The following is a 22,032-nucleotide window of genomic DNA, read 5'->3' as shown; positions in this document are numbered from 1 at the left end:
AAAAGTAAAACAGAAAACCGAGTAAGGGGAACTTCGCTGTACGTTGGAGAGATGTAAAGAAAAGAGGAGGATATAGGACAGCAAAAATAAAAGGAGAGTGAATGAACGATAACTCGAAGCTATTGCACCGTAAAAAAAAAATAAAAAAATAAAAAGTAAAAGAAAACCGAGTAAGGGGGGACTTTGCTGTACGCGAAAGAGATAGGAAAACCGAGAGAAGGAAATTAAATATTAAAGAATAGGGGGAGATAAGTGAATGAAAGACAACTCAAAGCTACTTTACTACAAACGAAAAGTGAAACAGAAAACCGAATAAGGGAGACTGTAGTACGCTAATGAGGTGGAAAAGCGAGAGGAGGAAATGAGGCCGTAGAAATAGGAGGAAAGGAGAGTGAATTCAAAAGAGGAGGAAATCAGGAGGAGGAAGAGCGGCCGTGTATGTGATGGGATGAAGTGAGGGACGTGTCGCCACTACGCCTCGAGTCACTACCAGGAAGATCAGCTAATTGGTGGTGGTGGAGGTGGTGGTGACTCTAGTCTTACCTGCTATGGTGCTCATTTCCTGAAGATAAAGGTGAGTACTGGCAGGTGAGGGGCGGGTACACGGAAACGCAGCTGAAGAGGGCGTGACGTTACCTGAAGGAGGGGCGGTCCGTACGAGGTGGTGGTGGTGGTTGTGGCAGCGTGTTGTGAGGTGTTATGCAGGTATTAACTCGTGTCAGCTTCTTATCTGTGCCTTGTTTTTATTTCTAATGTGGTATGGAGTAAGGTGAAGGTTTGTTTTTACTATTTCCCAGTTAGATAAGGTCAGTTTCTTATAACAGTAAAATTGAAAGAGTAGGTTTGTTATGAGGAGTTATGCTGGTACAAACTCACATTATTGGCTTTTTCTTGGCTTGCTTTTATTTTTAATGCGATAGGCAGGAAGATAAAGATTTATTTACTATTTTCCCAAACAGGTAGAACCCATTTTCTAATTGTATTTCATATATGGCCTCTGAATCGAACAATTGTAGCTGTGTTTATCCATGTTTGTTTACAGTGGCTGGGCTGGGCAGGGCAACCAGTCTTAGCCAGTCCTAACTACTGTTTCCCCCCGTGTTATGGCTGGTAGGGCTACGTACAGGGTGGTCGTCCTAGCCTCACTGTGGGTGGATGAGGTTACGTTACGTTAAGTCAGATGGAGATAGGTAGGTAAATGGTACCACACGTATAAGGCAGTCATTCCCAGCACACTGCGGGGGGGGGGGGTCAGGTTAAGTTAGTTTTTATTATAGATGGAGATAAATAGATGTAGGTGGAGAACTGTGGGTTGGTTAGGTTAGGTTAGCTTACCTGTAGATGGAAATAGATATAGGTGGGGGAAACAAATGTAGTTACCATGAGCCTTGTAAAAGTAGTCTTGCTTTCATTATTTAGTTCACTTAAACTATTGTGGGGACATATGGAATGCATCCATTGCATGCATATTATTGGTGGGTTAGGTCAGAGTAGGTATAGATGGAGGAAGATAAATATAAGCAGGAAATCAAAAGTGGTCACTGTGAATCTTACAAAATTAGCCTTTATTTCATTATTCAGTTCATGTAAAGCTGAATGGGACCACATAGAGAGCAAGTATTCCTGACACTGGGTTAAGTTATGTTTAGTTAGCTTACCCATATATGGAGACAGATATACGAGAGGAACGAAATGTAGCCATCTTGACTCTTGTAAAATTAGTCTCCGTTTCATTATTTAGTTCACTTGAAGTTTTCTGTTAACTCTTTCCCTGGGATATGCAACAGTTCTCAATACTAACAACAGTGTATGAAATCTTTATAAGCGTCTACAACAAAGAAAGGAATTAAAAGATTAGATAGACTTTACAGTTCCTAGCCAGTATAATATTTAGAGGTGAGTGTAGAGCAAGAAATGCCTCAGAGTGGTTAGTAATTAAGGAAAGATGTGTTGAATAGCAGTGAAAGCATTAAGTGGCTTTTTGGTGTCATCAGCTAACATTAATGCACCTTACTTATATCTGCTCATTTTGCATAAGGTACATCATTCAGTCCTTCTTGCAGCCAAACCGTTATATGACACTGCTTCTTGGTGTTTCTGTAAACTTGAGGTACTCTAGCACTTCACAGGCAATTTCCTCTGCATGCTTGTCTGGCCATAGTAACAAGATTACCAAGTGGTGAGGAATGAATTGTAGTTACCTTAATTTTGTAAAATTAGTCTCCAATATTCGTTTCATTATTCATATCATTATTCAATTTGTTGAGTTAAGTGGCTTTTTGCTGTTGTCATCCTGTACTGGAGTCCATGGGTAAAACTACAAATTTTCTGTGTATTTTGGTGTGTTATGAGTGGTGGTCTGCTTGATATTAGAATTGGCTTCAGATAATATTAAAAAGCTTTACTATTTTCATCCAGTGATGGGGTCAGGTTAAGTAATGGTTAGATTCATTCAGCTCATTGATTTCACTGCTGATCCATTCATTGCGTAGATCATGACATGAAAAGGCATCATATTTTGCCGAGCGTCTTGAAATTAATCAGCAAGCAGGTTAGGTTAGGTTTGCATTTAATCAGCTTATTAGTGTTATTGCTGATCCAAAAATTGTGTAGATTGGGATGTGAAAAAAAATATTCATATTTTGCCGAGAAATAAACAATCAGTGTCTGGAAATGAGTAAGCTAAGGTTATTTCTATAATCTCCTCTTGCTTTGCCCATTCACCCATCATCCCTGACAAGTTATGGGATCTAGGCTGGGAAGCAGCACTGGAGCATTGTGGAGGGAATAGATACCTGGCTAGGAGGCTGTGATTTACTTACCTACTTAATTTACTTTGTAGAATTCTGTTTTACCTACCTACTTAGTGTACTTTGTAAGATTTTGCTTTACTTCCCTATTTAGTTTATTTTGAAAGATTCTGCTTGTTGCTGGCACAGGTGAGGTGGGTCTCTGCTGAGTGTCATGTAGTTCTCTAGGTCCTGCGTGACTTGTGTGGGTGTGTTGTGGTGTTGGTTTTGGTAGCCAGGTGTTGGTTGCTCATCTGGTCTGTTGATGAGCTTCTTGCCTAGTTTTTTTCTTGAAGTTGTCTATTGGTTTGTTTGTGAGGTCTGCTCTGCAATGATGTGGCAGTTTTTTTTTTTATCCCTAGCCACTGAGGTGTAGGCTGGTCCATGAGACTGCCCCTCTTCACCAGGAGTCGACAGAGTATGAATGATGTGTTTATAAGTGTGTGGTGCTTTTTCTGGGCTGCTCTGTGTGGTATTTCTGCCATGGTATATAGATAGATAGATAAATATAGTGAGAAGGTTATGACTTGTCTATATATAGGTAATCTGTAAAGATAAAAAAATAAAAGTTTGCATTTAAACATAATGAGGCAGAAGGAAAGGAAGATATTGGCTATGAGACTATTAGCAAAAAGATATGGATTCAGTGCTGACATTTTACAGTAGTTTTAGTATTTACCTGTTGGAAAGTGACAGACACCTCAGTCTTCTTCAGCTCTCTCTTATTACTCTCCGTATTACTGTAATGAGTCATATCTCAATCTGTTTTCTACATTAACCTGTCACACCTCACTCTTCCCTCATTACTCATACCTCATTCTTCCTGTGCATCAATCTGTCATGCCTCACTCCATTCCCAACACTCAGATTACCCTCTTAATCTATCACACTTCATTCATCCCCAACAGTACTCTGTCACACCTCACTCTGCCCTCATCGCAGGTTAGCCTCTGGCCTGCCCACTGTGGTGCAAGATGACAGACAGGGAGGGCAGCCCGCCAGACCTGCATGCCACCACCTCCAAGCTGCAGCTGCCAGTCATTGAGGAGCTGAATCTGTACGTCAACTCAAAGATAGCCAAAATCATTGCAACGGGAGTGGTGATTGTGTTCATCACCTACCATGGATTCTTGCACGCTGTTGATGGTGAGTCAAGGTCCCATCTTTAATTTTTGTACCATTTGTTATGGTCTCAGGGTTGGAGTAAGTGCAAGGCTGGGAACAATCTCATTATAAAGGGGTAGGGATAAACCACTGCCTGCTGTCAGGTCTTGCTGTGGAAGTATGTGGCCAGGTGTGCAATGCCTAAGCTCCTGGGGTGTAGTAGGGTGGTCCACGAGACTGTCCCTTTCCACCAAGGGCCAACAGGATCAAGAGTATGAATGATTTGAGTGAGTGTGTGGTTTTTTGTCTGGGTCACCCTGTGTAGGATTGCTGGTCTGGTATACAGTAAAATCCCTCTCGTCCGGCATTCAAGTATCTGGCAGCTTCAAGTATCCGGCACATTTTTCCCCGAGCCTTAAAATCAATGAAAAATCAATGTGTACTCATAAAATCGATTAAAATTCCCACGCAAGGCATACTTTGTCCCCTTGTCACCAGAGCGCACTGCTTCGCGCCACCCGCAGCCCACTGCACTGTGTTTACTCAGTGACTCAGTCCCGCGTGTGCACTGTTTATCGTCTGACGCCTTCATCATGCCTAAAGTTGTAGAAAAGAGGAAGCGTGTTGTGCTTACACTTAAGCAGCTGATCAGATCAGCTGATCTTTGTTATGGTAAGATGAGTGAGTGTAGGGTGGTGATTGTAGACATAATTTCACTTCTATTCAAGTATCTGGCACGTTGGCGGTCCCGTTGATGCCGGATAAGAGGGATTTTACTGTATAGATAAATAGACATGTTGTTTTTATGCCAGTTTTTTTATTGATACATTCTGCTGATCTGTTGCTCAATGTGGAAAATTGTCTTTTGTCCATCCTTATCTCCTCTTCTTTAGTCCAGTTCCTTGTTGTGAGAGCTGCAGTGTACAATTAATAATTACACGTGCTATCAGTGATACAGACTTGGTTCTTTGTGTTTGCTTAATTCTGTTCATTTAATTTTTACTTGTTCTATCTACCTAGAGAACTGAATTGTCCATAAATTAAGTTGTATCTTCACATCTTCAAGCTTCATAAGTTAAATACAGATTTTAGTACACTATTACATAGTCATATACAAAGCTTGTCTCAGTTCTGTAAAAGTACTAATAGATAAATCAGTACATTCATTAATGTTCCCTAGAGACTTTAATGTGAATATAATTGTATTCAAATGGATGCCTTGTCTTAGCTAACTTTCTTCACAGATGCCGGTGTCATGTATAAATACATATGCAATCTTTAACCAGCTGAGTCACACACTGATAACATAATCTTTGTTTCGTTCACTGTAGAAATTGCATTTGTCTGACCCATTCTGCATGGGAGTTCTGGTTTGGTACATAGACAAATAGATTGTAATTATATGCGTTGGTGCCTAGGAGGAGACTCGTGTCAGCGGCTGCTCTCTGACGGCCGGTTCCAGGGAGCGCTGGTGTGGCAGCCGTATGGGTGCATGCTGCACACATACTCCAACACGTGAGTACTGCTGGGTGTGGCTTGGAGTGTGACTTGTAGAAAGTGTGTTGCTCTCATCCCTATTCTCTCCATCTCCTTCTTTCATCCTACCTGTGATTTGAATTCTTTTAAGAGGAAGGTTTCAAGACACCTCAGTTTTGGATAATCCTTTTGACCCTTTCCTTTAGGGTGTGGCATCTCTGTGGGGCTTTTTTTTTTTTTTTTTTTTTTTTTTTTTTTTTTTTTTTTTTTTTTTTTTTTAGCCCTAGGCATAAAAAAAAGACACCTATTTAAACATGGTAGGTGACAAAAATTGATGAAGAGGAAGTAAGGGAAAGGAAAAAGAGAGAAGGAAGGAAGTAGAGAAAAAAATAATGGTGTTTGACTTATAAGACATGTTGGTGAAAATAATGCAGGTGTTTGTTGTATGCCCACTTTAAGTATCTCTATGTGGTATATAGACATAAGTAAAGAGAAAATACATAGAAAAGAGAAAATACAAATTGAAAAGATGTGTTAGAAGAATGTTTCAAAGAGTTTTCCAGTAAGAATGATGTCCAATTCACTGAAAGAAGCCTGTAAAAAAAAAAAAATGGAAGAATCAATGTAGAAACATCTTCACTGCCCTTAACTTTTTCACTGCAACACAGCTCATCTTTCATTAATCACAGATCATTTTTGAGACTTTTTTTTTCTTGTTTCACAGTCACCCTTAAATATGACCACCTACAAATTGAAAAAGCTATTCTTGTATTTATTCTCATTTCTTGTCGGCTTGTATAAAGGTCCTGTACCATGTTTTTAGTGTAATGTGCTCCATGAAAGAGTTAAAGAGTTGCCCTGACCCTCAGAGACTCTCGGCGCTGCATGCGGTACGTGGCGTTCCTCAAGCAGCAGAACCACATGCTATTTGTTGGAGACTCAAGGATACGGCAGATGTTCCTGGCCATGGTGAAGCAGGTGAGTGGTGCACGTTTCCTCTCTCTCACCCAGTCTCTTCATCACTTAGTACTTTGGTTTGTTCTCATGTTGTGAGTGAGGCAGGTGAGTGTTGCCTGTCTTCTCTCTCCCACCCACAGTCTCCTCATTACTCAGTACTTTAGTTTGTTGTGTTGTGGGTGAGGCAGGTGTGTGGTGATCATTGTCTTGGGTTTGCACTCTCTCCATCACTCTGTCAGTATGCTAATTTGTTCTTTAATTATGGAACAAGCTCATAATTACTGGCACCTCAATAGGCCTCTTTTTTTGCTCTTTTTGTTACCCTTGGCCAGTGCCCTCTTTTACATAAAAAAAAGATAGATAACACCTGTCACTTCATGAAAAGACAACAACAATCTGCTGATTCCTCTGTCAGATTGCCGTGACCCACCCCAAGCTGCCCGAGTCTCCCCACGAGGACCTGCACTACAACGACACCAACCTGCACCTCAACATTGACTTTTACTGGCGCCCAAACATTGACGAGGAGTTTGCTAAGATTATTGGACATCTCAAGGTGTGTGTGTGTGTGTGTGTGTTGTTGAAATATCCCTTGTGAAATGGCTCAGACCAAAGATAGGAGGAAATACAGATTTCCCTCTAGCTATGACTAGAACTCTTTCAACTGGGACATTTCAAGGCATTTCTTGAATTTTGGATAATCCTTTTGTTCCTTTCCATTAGGGACTGGCACCTCAGTGGGTCTTTTTATCATTATTTTTTTTGCACCTCCAGGCCAGTGCCCCTATTACATAAAAAAAAAAAAAAGAGTGGAAATAAGTAGGTAGGCATGTTTCATACAGGGACTGCTATGTGAAGGCCAAATGTCTTCCTGCAGCTTCCCTTGTTTTCTTATGTTTTTATGTACAGGGCATTTTTCTTTGTTATTTCTTTCCATTGATGGCTGACAGGGTTAAGAGTGTGAATGACATGTGTATGAGAGTATGGTGCTTTGTGTGTGCTACCCTGTTTGGGATTGCTAGCTTGGTATATAGATAGATAGATAGATAGACTACTACTTCTATTACAGAATTGAACTGAACTAAACTATTGGTGAATGACATGTGTATGGGAGTATGGTGCTTTGTGTGATCTGCCCTGTTTGGGATTGCTGGCCTGGTATATAGATAGATAGATAGACTACCACGTATAGGCCTGACATCTTACAGCTTCCCTTATGTTCTTATGCTCTCATGTTCCTGTGCTCAGAGGAAGTCACCGCTGCCCAAGCTGATTGTGATGGGCAGTGCCACTCACTCCATCAAGAACCACAATGGCTCGGCTGCTGCGCTGGATGCTTACAAGAAAAACATCACTGCCATCTCATCCGTAAGTCTCCATTTGATTTTCCTTTTCAGCGTATATTGGAGTCTCTCTCTCTCTCTCTCTCTCTCTCTCTCTCTCTCTCTCTCTCTCTCTCTCTCTCTCTCTCTCTCTCTCTCTCTCTCTCTCTCTCTCTCTCTCTCTCTCTCTCTCTCTCTCTCTCTCTCTCTCTCTCTCTCTCTCTCTCTCTCTCTCTCTCTCTCTCTCTCTCTCTCTCTCTCTCTCTCTCTCTCTCTCTCTCTCTCTCTCTTGGAATGAAAAGTTATTATGATCTCTAGGTGTTCTTGTGTTGTCCATACAGTTGTAGCAAGTGTTTGGGTATTGAGTGTTTTGGGTGTTGTCTTTTATGAGTCTATAGTGAGTATTCTTGCCTTGTCTTCTGTTTGTTGTATTGAGTGTTCTTGTGTTTTATCCCTGCCTGTAGTAAATGTTCTTGTATGATCTTTTAAATATCCCTATAGTTAGTGTTCTTGTGTTGTCTCATACTTGTTGTCTTAACCCTTTTTTCCTATATTTTCCTTTATCCTTCATCTGTTTTCCTTTCCCCTTTCCTTTTTCTCACCTCTCCTAGTCTTTCTTTGTCTCTCCCATGTCTTCCTAACTTGTTATCAACAATTCATATTCCTCTTTCTTATGTTCCTTTAGTAAGTATTCTCTGTGTTGTCTTTAATCCCACAGTCAGTTCTTGCCCTGTCCTTCATACACCCCTGTACTAAGTGTCCCTGTGCTCTCTTCTCATCAGGCGCTGGATCAGATAGGCAACCGCACCCGCCTGCTGTGGATGCTTCAGGATCCGGTGGTCCCCGAGAGACTCAAGCCCCACCAGTGTGCCATCACCAACGATCAGCTGGACCTCTACAACATGGCAGCAATGGAGGTGTGTACAGCATACTAAGTCAGTCAGTCAGTCAGCGAGTCTGTAGTGCTGGTGGTGTGTTGGAGCTCTGTAGTTTGATGTCTTGATGTGTAGCACTATGCAGTCAATGAATCAATGGTGCACCTGTAAGTCTCCTGGGAACTGGCACTTATTTTTATTTAATTTTTATTTATTCATTTATTTATTTCATTTTTTTTTTTTTTTTTTTGTTTCTTTTATTATTTGTGATGTGGTGTTCCAGGTTCTGTATGACACCAAGGTGAGGATCTGGTCCAGCTCGCGCCTGGTGGCTCAGGGCAGCATTGGTGGCTTCACGGACGGCATCCATGCTGGGGAGGTGGCCGTCAAGTACGACACGCAGGTAATGCATCTATGTGTGTGTGTGTGTGTGTGTGTGTGTGTGTGTGTGTGTGTGTGTGTGTTTTAATGGTTACTTGGTTTTACTTCTTTTGTCTTGGTCTGAGATTTTTTTTTTGGTTTGTTGTGGAGTTTTTAGTTTTTGCCTTAGTTTGGCTTCTAGGTCTGTTATTATTGTTGTTGATAGATTCATTGATGTGGCTTTTGTGTGTTTTAAAACTGAAAGTGTGACATATTCAGTACTCTGTGATTTAGTATTTAGGTTGGGTTCAGTTAGTCCACTACACAATGCTAACATCTTTTTAAATTGGACAAAAAACGACATCTATTTTTTTGTGTTATTTCTATGTTTTTTTTTTTTTTTTTTTCAATAAACTACTACTACTACTACTACTACTACTGTGTGTGTATGTGTCAATAAACTACTACTACTACTACTACTACTGTGTGTGTGTGTGTGTGTGTGTGGGTGGCAGCTGCGTGGTGGCTGTGGAAAAGATGATGCAAGTTTGATGCTGAAATGAAAGTAGTGGTTCTCCCTCTGCAGATTTTAATGAGTGTATTATTGCTGCCCTCAGATTCTGATGAGTTTTTATATCTGTTTTACCTCTAGATTTTGATGAATGGGGTACAAGTGTTTTCTTTTCTATTTTGATGATTTTATAAGTTTTTCCCCCTCTGGATGTTGATCTACTTGTTACAGCTCCTTTTCCTTCCAGATCTTGATGATTTTGTTGCTGTTTTTCCTCCCTAGATTTTATGAATGTGTTACAGCTGTTTTTTTTTTTTTTTTTTTTTTTTTTTTTTTTGTCTACAGATTTTGATCAGTTTGTTACAAATATTTTTTCTCTCCAAATTTTAATGAATGTCACAGTTATTTTCCTTCCCTGGATTTTGATATTTTTCACAATTATTTTTGCCGTCCATATTTTGATTAGTGTGTCAGAGGTGTCTTCCTTCCCAGATCTTGATGAACCTGTACTGCAATGATCACCTCAACTTCAATGATGGCACGTGCTGCAACTCCAGAGAGGCTGTGACCATGACGCAGATTGCAACCTTCGCTGCTCTCTGCTTCTGGTGAGGCGGCACACTCGGTAACTCTATTGGGACTGTTCTGTCTATTCATTGTGGAGTAGGGAACGGTTTCATTATGAAGAAGCAGGAGTAAACAAGTGTATGCTGTCAGTCCTTGCTGTGGAAGTACCCTGCATCTGCTGTGGTCTTAGGTTTGAAGGGGATGTGGGGTAAGGAACAGTCTCATTATGAAGGGGCAGGGGTGAACCAGTGTATTCTGTTGGACCGTGTTATGGAAGTATGTGGCCAGCTGTGCTATGCCTAAGCTTCTGGAGTGTAGTAGGGTGGTCCATGAGACTGTCCTTTTCCACCAGGGGCTGATGGGGCTAAGTGTGATTGGCGTGTATGTGAGTGTGTGGTGCTTTATCTGTCTTTATCTTCATGCCATCCCTTCTTCCCTCCTTCTGGCCATTACCACCACCAGCACCTCACTACTCCCTATTCCATTGCAGCCCCATCATCATGATCGCTGTGGCAGTCAAGCAGTGGTTCTGTGTCTCGAATCACATGGGAGGAGGAGGAGGCGGAGGAGGAGGAGCAGGTGGAGGAGGAGGAGGGGGAGGAGGTGGGACATTGCCAGCAGCCCCGTCCTCGTTGCCCAGTGCGGAGTGTTCCCAGCACCGCCACAAGGCAGCCAGCGTGGACATGAGGGGTGACCTGCACTCCTCCTACAGGGAGTTCCTCTTTGCACTGGGGAAGCTTGGTCTCATCATGGGATACTTCTTCCTTTGTGACAGGTATTGACATCAGATACTTTTACTTTGCCTGTGTGTGTGTGTGTGTGTGTGTGTGTGTGTGTGTGTGTGTGTGTGTGTGTGTGTTTGTGTTTTTCCAGGATTGAGTCAAGATTGTCATGTCCTGCATTTTAAAAGTTAAATTGTGGTATTATTCTTTTTGTGTCTATCATTGCTTGTATTTGTACAGGATTGAGTCAAGTTTGTCATGTCCTGCATTTTAAAAGTAAAATTATGGTATTCTTCCTTTATATTATGTGTTGCCCTGATGACTTATTTCAGCTTCCCTTATGTTCCTTTGTCGTAGGTTATATACTAATTAGAAAAAGTATTGACACGAACAACACATCTCCCTGGCTTCCCTCAATCTGGTGAAGCATCTCATTTGTCTCTTGCTCCATTAGTAAAACTGTATGCTGCACTGGAGATTTCAAGACACTTCTCTAGTTTTGGACAATCTTTTCTGCTCTAGCCATTAAGAACTTACATCTGCAGTGGCCTTGTGTCTGAATTTTCTTGCCCCCCTTTTTTTTTTTTTTTTTTTTTTTTTTTTTTTTTTTTTTTTTTTTTTTTTTTTGTAAACTACGTCCTTCTCACTCAGCACCATCCCATCACCCACCTTTACAGTTGCTTCACTCCCTGGTGTGCCTTTCCTTGTCCTTTTTACTTCTTCCACCATTTTCTTGTTCACTTGGAGGTTTTCTGTCAACTTGCTGCCCCACCTCTCATCTTGACCTCATCTTTGCATTGCTTGCCCTCTGCTTGCTTCCTCTTCTTGCTGTATTTGTTGTACCATTCCTGATCCTTCTTTTGTAACCAGATTCCATATGCACACTTCTTTTCCTCTACAACCACACTGACCTCCTCCTCCTCCTCCTCCTCCTCCTCCTCCTCCTCCTCCCTCCTCCTCCTCCTCCTCCTCCTCCTCCTCCTCCTCCTCCTCCTCCTCCTCCTCCTTCTCCTCCTCCTCCTTCTCCTCCTCCTCCTCCTCCTCCTCCTCCTCCTCCTCCTCCTCCTCCTCCTCCTCCTCCTCCTCCTCCTCCTCCTCAGCACACCACCTCCAACCCATCTCATCACTTTTTTTGTAGCCCTAGCCAAAATCCTCTTAAATAGGAAACAAAGAAAAAAAAACCATTATGCTATTGTCTGACAAGGTATAACAAAACAACTGACAATCACTTCTGTTTATTCCACCTCACAGAACCAGTTTGTTTATGAAGGGAAAACAAGTACTTCTCTCACCTCAACTTCTGGCTGCCACTGGGGCTACGTGTTTGCCCTGGGCCTCTTCTTCACTGAGGACACGTCACACCACCAGGCTGCTGCACCGCGACATGACTGATGAGTGGAAGGGTCAGTGCTAGGGGTGAGGTGTTAGGTTAGGTGGGGTTAGATTGTCAGTTCAAGATGTTTTGTGTGTTGGTGGTGAATCAGGCTTGTTTTATGTTTTTTACTTTGTTTTAGGTTTGGTTGGTGTTTGAGTGTTACTCTCTCTCTCTCTCCCTCTCTCTCTCTCTCTCTCCTCTCTCTCTCTCTCTCTCCTCTCTCTCTCTCTCTCTCTCCTCTCTCTCTCTCTCTCTCTCTCTCTCTCCTACAGCAGAATAGCCTCTATATCTCCACTTTTAAAACATCTTACTTTCCAGACTCTTCCTTCATGCTTGTATTAGTCCTCTCTTTTCTGCAGCTCCTCTCATTCACCTCTCTGCCCTCTCTTTACTTCCAAGTGATCTACTACTGGAATTCTTGGCTTTGCTCTTTATTCTGTCAGTGAAGTCAGTACCTGTGTGTTTGGTATCATGCATTCCACCATTCCAGACTTTATTTGTATAAGTTAATGTTTCAGAATTTTCAAGCACAGTTTCATTCCTTGTTGAAGAGTTGCAGTGAGTGTGTTGTGTTTCGTTCATTCACTCATTGGAGAATTAATATTTCTTAGTGTTTACCCCTTCCATCAGCCTCCTTGTCCTCCTCCTCCTCCTCCTCCTCCTCCTCCTCCTCCTCCTCCTCCTCTTCCTCCTCTTCCTGTTTCTCATTACATTCTTTTTTACATTTTTCTCTCCTCCATTGTATCACTTTTTCTCATTTTTCCTTGTTTTTTTCCTTTTTCTGTATCTTTCCTCCTCCTCCTATTCTCATCCTTTGCCTTTGTCCTCCTCTTACTCCTTATTCCCATCCTTGTCTTATTCCTCCTCCTTTTCCTCATTTTTCATTCACCTCCTGGTCCTCTTTTTTCCTTCACTCCTCTTATCCTTATCCTTGCCCTACTCCTTGTTCTTGTCTACCACCATCACCACTACCACCACCACCACCCTTTCAGACACACCCACTGTCACTCCCCCACAGGTTGGATGCAGCTGGTGATCCTCATCTACCACATGACAGGGGCCTCACAGGTGCTGCCAGTGTACATGCATGTGAGGGTGCTGGTATCCTCCTACCTGTTCCTCACTGGCTATGGCCACTTCTCCTACTACTGGACTGGCCGGGGACATGGGCATTGTGCGGTACTGTCAGGTGAGGGAAGGACTGGTGGCTGGCTGTCTTGTTGTTCTTGTGGCATCCTTCTTGTGTCTTTTTTTTCATTGTGTTATTACCAGGTGAGGGAAGAACTGGTGGCTGGTAGTCTTGTTGTTCTTGGTTCTTATGTGTTTTTTTCATTGTGTTACTGCCAGGTGAGGGAAGAACTGGTGGCTGGTGATCTTGTTGTTCTTGGGTTCTTATGTGTTTTTTTTTCATTGTGTTACTGCCAGGTGAGAGAAGAACTGGTGGCTGGCTGTCTTGCTGTTCTCAGTTCTTGTGTTTTTATTGTGTTACTGCCAAGTGAGGGAAGGACTGGTGGTTGGCTGTCTTGTTGCCCTTGATTCTTGGTGTGTTTTTTTTTTTTTTTTCATTGTGTTACTGCCAGGTGAGAGAAGGAACTGGTGGCTGGCTGTCTTGTTGTTCTCGTATTTTTTTTTTTTCTCTCATTGTGTTACTGCCAAGTGAGGGAAGAACTGGTGTCTTGTTGTTCTTGGTTCTTGTGTGGTTTTTTTTTTTTTTTCATTGTGTTACTGTGCCAAGTGAGGGAAGAACTGGTGGCTGGCAGTCTTGTTGTTCTTGGTTCTTGTGTGTTTTTTTTCATTGTGTTACTACCAAGTGAGGGAAGGACTGGTGGCTGGCTGGCTGTCTTGTTGTTCTCAGTTCTTGTAGCTTCATCCATGTGTCCTTCTTCTCATGTCTGTGGTGTTTACTTTGAATTCTTGTGTTTATTTTTGCTTTTTATTATTATTACTTATATTACTATTGTTATTGTTATTGATGTGGTATTATTATGAGACTGTCACATTATTATTATTACTTATGTTAATATTTTGTATTATTGCTGTTATTGTAAATATGGAAAGAAAGTGTCCAATTTTATCAGTGAGTGTTGTAGGAAGGATGAAAATCAAGAGTTAGTGACTCAGGGAAAATAATGAGTTGGTGTGTGGGGCAGACAGAGGAAACCACAGCACTTGATGGCAGGGTCATGGCAGGATGTGGCCTGTGTCATTACCCCTGTGACTGCTGTGCATTGTGGCCTAACCTCTGTGAGCTTTTTTGGCAATACTTCTCATCACAGATAGAGAAGTTGAAGGGGTTTGGTGTCTGATTACTGCTATTTTGTGGCTACTGGTTGGTTACGTATCCTTGCAGCTTCCATATGTCTTTCTTGCAGCTTTCCTCTTTATCTTTTCCTTCATCTTCTTCCATCTTGCAGCTTCCTTCTTATCTTCTTTTGTTGCAGCTTCCCTGTTTATCTTCTTCCCTTCTTGCAGCTTCCTTCTTATCTTGTTGCATTTTCTCTCATATCTTTTTCCTTGCAGCGTCTCTCTTATCCTCTCCCTTGTTGTAGCTTCTCTCGTATCTTCATCCCTCTTCTTCCTTCTTTTCCTCTTATCTTCTTCCTTCTTGCAGCTTCCCACTTAATCTTCATCCTTCTTGCAGCTTCCCTTACATTCTTACTTTCTAATGCTTCCCTTAAATTTTCGTGCCATTTTGTTTTGCAGGTAATGTTCCGCATCAACTTTGTGGTGGTGATCCTGTGCCTGGTGATGAATCGTCCCCTACCAGTTCTACTACTTTGTGCCACTGGTGTCGTTCTGGTACACAGTGATGCACGTGACGCTGGTGCTGCCGCCACGCATCACCCCGGCCAGCACACGCCAACTCAGAGGCGGTCACCCTTCAATTACCTGTACAGCATCATTAAGTTCATTGGCCTTGGAGGGTTCATCACCGTGCTCTTCTTGTCTGAGGTGTGTGTGTGTGTGTGTGTGTGTGTGTGTGTGTGTGTGTGTGTGTGTGTGTGTGTGTGTGTGTGTGTTGTTTTAGTTTTCTGGTTAAAATCTTTATGTGTGTGTGTGTGTGTGTTTGTTGGTTTGGTTTTCTGGTTAAAGTCTGAGTGTGTGTGTGTGTGTGTGTGTGTGTGTGTGTGTGTGTGTGTGTGTGTGTGTGTGTGTGTGTGTGTGTGTGTGTGTGTGTAAGAATTTCTCTCTCTCTCTCTCTCTCTCTCTCTCTCTCTCTCTCTCTCTCTCTCTCTCTCTCTCTCTCTCTCTCTCATCCCTCTCTCTCTCTCCTCTCTCTCTCTCTCTCTCTCTCTCTCTCTCTCTCTCTCTCTCTCTCTCTCAAATAGTGTAAATTATTGCAGTTTAGTGTAGTTGAATCAAACAATCTCTGTAGTTAGGACTTAAATGTATGATGCTGTTTTGAGCAAACCATCTTAGCATTGCTTCCTTGCTTCCTAAACTTTCTTAGATAGGTGCAATGGCTTACTGATCTTATATACTCAATTCTTATCCTGTTCTCTTTGATCATTCCATTCATCTATCTGACCATCTTCATTTCTGCCTTGTCAGTCTTTCTTTCTCATGATTTCTTCAGGAATGTTGCTTCTAGTCTATAAGTCACAGCAGGCCTCACTATGGTCTTGTGGAGTTTACACTTAAGTCTAACCACACAGCATTGAATCTGGGAAGCTTAGTCACCAGTCAGGGAGTTCAGATGTGGTCTCCTCCTACAGGTGTTCTTTGAGAAGATCTTTGTGATGCGTCCCTGGAAGGCGCTGTTTGTCACCACAGACGATGACATTCATGAGTGGTGGTTCAGGTGGCAGCTGGGACAGATACAGGTGAGCTGCTGATGGGAGACTATCATCAAGGGGGAGGTTTTAAGGCTCATCTTGTGATTTCTAGGTGTATCATCAAGGGGGAGGTTTTAAGGCTCATCTTGTGATTTCTAGGTGTTCTTTCTGGACTTCATATTTTTTGGGGACTGGCATCTTTGGCTGGCCTTTTTATTAATTTTATTTTATTTATATTTTTTATCTTTATTATTTTTATTTATTTTTTTTTTATTTATTCATTTATTTATTTATTTATTTATTTGTTTATTTATTTATAATTTATTTTATTTATTTATTTATTTTTTTTTTTTGCCCTTGGGCAAGAGGGAGATTTCCATACACTTTTCATAATGCATGTTATTCTTCCTGGTCAGTTCTCTTCTGAGGATTGGCATCTTTGGTGGGCCTGTTTTTTTCTCTTTTGTACCTATAATTATATATATATATATATATATATATATATATTATATATAATATATATATATATATATATATATATATATATATATATATATATATATATATATATATATATAATATATATATATATATATATATATATATATATATATATAAGAGCAACTATTTAAAAATAAATTATTTAAAGGGTGCACATTATGAATTTCTGAATTAACTTTTCACATGAACATACATCATATAATTGCCATAAACATACTATACATACCTGTAAGCAACTTCATATATCAAACATCAGACATAACAGACACTGAACCCATTCCAACACAAAACCGTAGACAAAACCAGACACATAACAGTAGTAACATGATTGTCTTAAGAAGATGAATGAGTGCAGCGGTATTGGGTCATTCTAGCCTGCTGTACGGCATGATGTTCTCGGCTGGTGTACAACGGCCTCACACAGTACAGCCTCATCAATGACCAGAGCAACTCAAACATCCTCAGTGGCCCGCCTCGCCCTGCTGGTGTCCTTTGCTGCCACTGTCTTCATTGCCTCCTACACCACCATGACGGTCATCTGCACCAACAAGCCGGACTGCAATGAGATACACCCCTATGTGGTCTGGGTGCCAGTGAGTGGTTTATGGTCTGGCTGTGGTGTGCTGGCCCAAGCTACTGTGTTTGGTTCTGTTTTAATTATCTTATTCTAAATTATCCTCGTGTTTTTATTTCAGTTTTATCTTGTATTTTCCTTGTGTTTATACCCGTTATGTTCCTGTTCTCTCCCTGAATGCTCCCTTAATATTCCTGCTTTTAAATATCACTGTCCTCTTTTTTCAGATCATTTGTTAGATGTTCTCTCCCAGACTGTTTTCTAAACATCGTTTTTGTCTTTATCTCATGTTCTCTTTTCTCAGATCACTTGCTCAACATCCCTTGTGTGTTCACCTCGTGTCTTCTTCTGCCTTAGACCATGCCCTAAATATCCCTAATGTTTTGATTCAGTATGTCCTCTTCTTTCTGACCACTTGGTAAATAATCCTTGTGTTTTTAGCTTATTATGTTTCTCTTCTCCAGACCACTTCACTAATATCCCTTGTGTTTTCACTTTGTTGGAAATATATTTCCAACAAGATAATGATTTAATGATGATGAGCATTGTTATTAATTCAAGTTAAACAAGTTGTCCAACAAGGATCTGGGGTCAGACAGATCTGAACTCACAGACCCAAGCTTTTATGAGCCTGCTTCCAGTGTGGCTCAGTGAGTTACATTCAAAGATCAGTAGCAGTTACACTTTAGCTACCACAGGTCAGTCACTCCACTTCCACACAGCTTATTACTCCAAGCAGATCTGCCAGCCAGGATTACAGCTAAGTATTGTAATACGTCTCAGGCGTGTGTACAGTTAGGTACTTGGTTCCAGCATAGGTCCACCCTTGTGCAAGATAAATTTTACTGTATAACTTGGTATTTGTGCCAGCAATATAACACCATTTCGTCATTTTGGTCTTTCTGAATATCCTTTGTGTTTTCAGTTCTCTATGTCCTCTTCTTTCCCTGATGGCTTTCTGAAGATCCATGTTTTTATCTCAGTTTGTCCATGCCTCCCTCAGATCATTTTCTGAATATCCCTTGTGTTTTCATTTCACTGTGTCCTCTTCTTCCTCAGATCACTCACTAGATATTTCTTATGTTTTCACTTGATTATGTCATCTTCTCTCTGACTGCTTTCTAAATATCTCTTGTGTTTTTTTATCTCACTGTGTACTCTTCATTCACTGATCATTTTCTGAATATCTCCTGTATTTTCAGGGACATGTTTGGGGCTGTATCCTCCTCTCTCCCTGACCACTTCCTGAAAATCTCATGTATTATCACCTCACCACATCCTTCTGTCCCTCGGATCATAGGATTCATTGTGCATGGTTTCTGAGTATTTCATGTGTTTTTACCCCACTATGTCCTCTTCTCCCTCAGATTACTTCCTAAATGTCCCATATGTTTTAAATTCCGTGTCCTTTTTTTCTCTTCTTGATGGCTTTCTAAATATCCCTTGTGTTTTTAGTTACTTATGCCCTATCCTTAGTCATACTGCTTTCTTCATATCACCTGCATTCTCACCACACCCTTGTTTCTCTGCCCCTCAGATCACAGGTTTCATTGTGCTGCGGAACATGGTTGGCATTCTGCGGACCCGCTATTCGTCTTTCTTTGCCTGGTTTGGCCGCATCTCTCTGGAGCTGTTCGTGTGCCAGTACCACGTGTGGCTGGCAGCTGACACTCATGGTGTGCTGGTGCTCATCCCCTCCTACCCAGTGGCCAATGTGCTTGTCACCTCCTTCATCTTCATCTGCATTTGCCACGAGCTTCACCACATCACTGACGTTCTCACACCCTTCCTGGTGCCCAACGACTCCCTGAGGGCTGTGCGGAACCTCTCGGTGTTCCTCTTCCTCCTCATGGCCATTGGCGTACATGATGGAGTGTTCTAGTGAGTCTCTTTTTGCGTGAGAGAGGCACTGGCCAAAGACAACTAATGGAGAGAAAAAAGGTCCACCGGAGAGGGCTGGTCACAAAAGAAAGGTCAAAAGATCAACCAAAACTGGAGGTTGACTGTGTGGAAAATTCCCTCTTGTGCTGGTGACTCCCCCCTCTCTCCCCTCTCCCTCTCTCTCTCTCTCTCTCTCTCTCTCTCTCTCTCTCTCTCTCTCTCTCTCTCTCTCTCTCTCTCTCTCTCTCTCTCTCTCTCTCTCTCTCTCTCTCTCTCTCTCTCTCTCTCTCTCTCTCTCTCTCTCTCTCTCTCTCTCTCTCTCTCTCTCTCTCTCTCTCTCTCTCTCTCTCTCTCTCTCTCTCTCTCTCTCTCTCTCTCTCTCGTACGCACAGTTCACGCCAGCTCTTTGTAAAAGGAGTGTAGACATAACAGATGGTAATGAGTGGATAACTTATTAGGATTCCAGTGTCATATAGTGTAAGGATGTGAGGGGCCAGTGTGTGTGAGGTGTACATATCAGGATGGACCGTTTCATCTGGTGGTCTTTTCTGATTGGTGTGACCACATGAGACCAAGTACTGACATTCCTACTCTGGCTGCTGTGGGACTGTGTCTTGAGGAGGAGGAAGAGGAGCAGTGAACAAAGCTGTATGAGGTGCTGTGCTTGATTTTTATAGCCTGAGTAACATGATGGTGATTGATATACAAGTGTTCCTCAACTTATGAATGAACTGTTCCAGATGACTGCTGGTAAGTCATTATTTTGTAAATACAAAACCCTCTTGGGTTTTGCATTTGCTTTCTTTGAGCTATAGCACTAAACTCAAGGATTGTGAAAATTGGGATATTGAAAACACTGAAAATGTTTACTTATGCCAGCCACACACCCCAGCAGTGTGTGAGGACGTTTTGTTCTCACTTGATGCAGCAGTGTGGTGGTGTGGCACAGTGCCTCTTGATTTTGATGCTACAGGTGACTCAGGATTTCTTGTGAGCCAGGTGTCTTGTTTGTAACTCAAATGTTCATAAGTTGGGGAGCACCTGTATTCCATTGTGTGGATCTGCAATGTGGCCAGAGAAGGGAGTGGAGCAGCTGAGGGAGAGGTTGTGCCAAGACTCCCTCACTGCCATGTCATGTCAGGCATTTAATTGCATTTATTAATTCTGTTGTATTTGTCTTGTGTTGTGAAAGAAATCAAACCATTGTTGTCATTTTGAGAGTTCAAATGATTTTTATCAAGTCACTAGTTATGGATGGTTTTAGTTCTTTTATGTTGACTTTATTGTGAAGATAATGACTCTTGCACCATGGAGGCAGGGTGGTGCTGTGTTTGGTCCAGTAAACTTAGTCCCTGCAGCTTGCAGAAAACACCAACACCAACACATGGACATAAACACACTGAAGACATTGACTTTGGGTTTCCCTGGCCAGGATGAAGAGCTCAGGAACTTGAATCAAAACTCTGCTTTACACTTGTCAAATAATTTTTTAGTTCAACTCCCCACCTTGATACTTCTGGACTGTGGTGACCCTGACATCTTTGTGTTGGCTGCAAACAATAAAGTCAAGATTGTAAAAAAAAAAAAAAAAGAAGAAAAATTTAAGGCATAGATCAGATCGGCAGGTGGAAGGACAAGCAACATAGCAAATCTTGACTTTATTCTTCATAGGCAACACAAAGGCATTCATCCATGACGACCACCATCCTCTCAATGTGTGGTGCAGCGCAGAGTGTGTCAGCATGCTGGGAGAACAGGAAACATAGCAGGAAAGATTACTGAAGATTGCCGAGTCTGTGAAGGTGGTGGTACATTATACCTTGGTAACCTTGCTGGACTGGTGTTTGGTGCAGTGCAGAGGACAGGAAATGTAGCAAGAAAGATTACGGAAGATTGCCGAGGCTGTAAAGGTGGGGTGGCATGATACAGTATAAAAGAAGAGTGACTCATCTAATAGTAGCTTGTGCTGTTGCTTCCCCACATTTATCTCTCTCTCTCTCTCTCTCTCTCTCTCTCTCTCTCTCTCTCTCTCTCTCTCTCTCTCTCTCTCTCTCTCTCTCTCTCTCTCTCTCTCTCTCTCTCTCTCTCTCTCTCTCTCTCTCTCTCTCTCTCTCTCTCTCTCTCTCTCTCTCTCTCTCTCTCTCTCTCTCTCTCTCTCTCTCTCTCTCTCTCTCTCTCTCTCTCTCTCTCTCTCTCTCTCTCTCTCTCTCTCTCTCTCTCTCTCTCTCTCTCTCTCTCTCTCTCTCTCTCTCTCTCTCTCTCTCTCTCTCCAGAACAGTGTTTTAGAAAATCTCAGTTCACTATTGACTGTTGTTTCACTTCAACATGCTTACTTCCTTCACCTCCATTGAATCATCCATTTGTCACTCACTCTTCTCCTTTGCCATTCTCTCTTTTTGTTCACTATTGATGGTGTTATTTCACTCCTTCAGCATGCTCATCTCCTCCACTTCCATTCACCTTCATCCACCTGTCACTTCCTCTTCATTTTTCCCTTTCTCCCTTTCATCTTCCTAGTGGTGCTCTACAACCTTTGATCTCCAACACATTCAACTTGACGTTTTTGCCATTCATTCACTCACTTGCCTCTTGACCCAGTGGTTACAGTGACACCTTCCTCTCTCCCTATCTCTCTTGGTCTCTTTTGAAGTCTCATATCCACAGTTCATGCCAGCTCTTTGTAAAGGGAGTTGAAACATGGCAGACATTGATGAGTGGATAAGATAGATGGAGGCACTGGGATGTGAGGCAGACAGAGACTCTATAGTGTCTGAGTGTGCCAGAGCTAAGAGGGGAGGAGGGAGGGATGGGTGACAACAGATTGGCCTTAGTAACATTTGTGTTGAGGGTTCTGGCTGGTAGGTGTGATATGTGAAGGTGGTGGTGTGATGGTGGCACAGGAGTGAGGTGACAACAGATTCACTTCAGTAGCAAGTCATTTGTGTTGAATTTTCCAAATTGGAGATGTGATGTGTGCTGGTGGTAGTGCAGGTGCTGGTGTGGTGTTGCTTTGAAGTGGGTGCAGAAAGATCAAGAAACTTAACTTTTTACTGACACTGAGATTCTCCCATAGACCCAAGGGGCACTTACACATGGCTGGGGTGAGCAGGTTGTAGTGGATGAAGATAAGGATAATTGGATGCCTGTGTAGTGTGTTAGGTGACAAGAGTGGATCGTGGATGGTAAGCTGAGGGAGAGTACTGTATTATTTACTAGTATGGCGATCAGGTGAGGTGGAGTGA

General features: G+C 42.0%; 1 protein-coding gene across 1 annotated transcript; it reads left to right on the top strand.

Moving 5' to 3' along the window:
- Positions 1 to 230: 230 nt before the first annotated feature.
- On the top strand, positions 231 to 18,954 carry LOC135090022 (N-acetylneuraminate 9-O-acetyltransferase-like). Its single transcript, XM_063986249.1, is given in 25 exon segments — positions 231 to 574; positions 3,732 to 3,935; positions 5,312 to 5,408; positions 6,239 to 6,347; positions 6,742 to 6,882; positions 7,575 to 7,694; positions 8,431 to 8,565; positions 8,807 to 8,926; positions 9,887 to 10,002; positions 10,452 to 10,736; positions 11,935 to 11,953; positions 11,955 to 11,993; positions 11,995 to 12,045; positions 12,047 to 12,086; positions 13,077 to 13,213; positions 13,215 to 13,247; positions 14,762 to 14,815; positions 14,817 to 14,924; positions 14,927 to 15,010; positions 15,775 to 15,870; positions 15,872 to 15,882; positions 16,710 to 16,737; positions 16,739 to 16,801; positions 16,803 to 16,928; positions 18,447 to 18,954. Coding segments are annotated over 24 exon segments (2,529 nt in total). The 5' UTR covers positions 231 to 574; positions 3,732 to 3,763; the 3' UTR covers positions 18,792 to 18,954.
- Positions 18,955 to 22,032: the final 3,078 nt, after the last annotated feature.

This window comes from Scylla paramamosain, chromosome 34, assembly GCF_035594125.1.
Source record: "Scylla paramamosain isolate STU-SP2022 chromosome 34, ASM3559412v1, whole genome shotgun sequence".
NCBI lineage: Eukaryota > Metazoa > Arthropoda > Malacostraca > Decapoda > Portunidae > Scylla > Scylla paramamosain.
The sequence above is the reverse complement of the archived record's forward strand: the minus strand, read 5'-3'. Positions and strand labels throughout refer to the sequence as shown.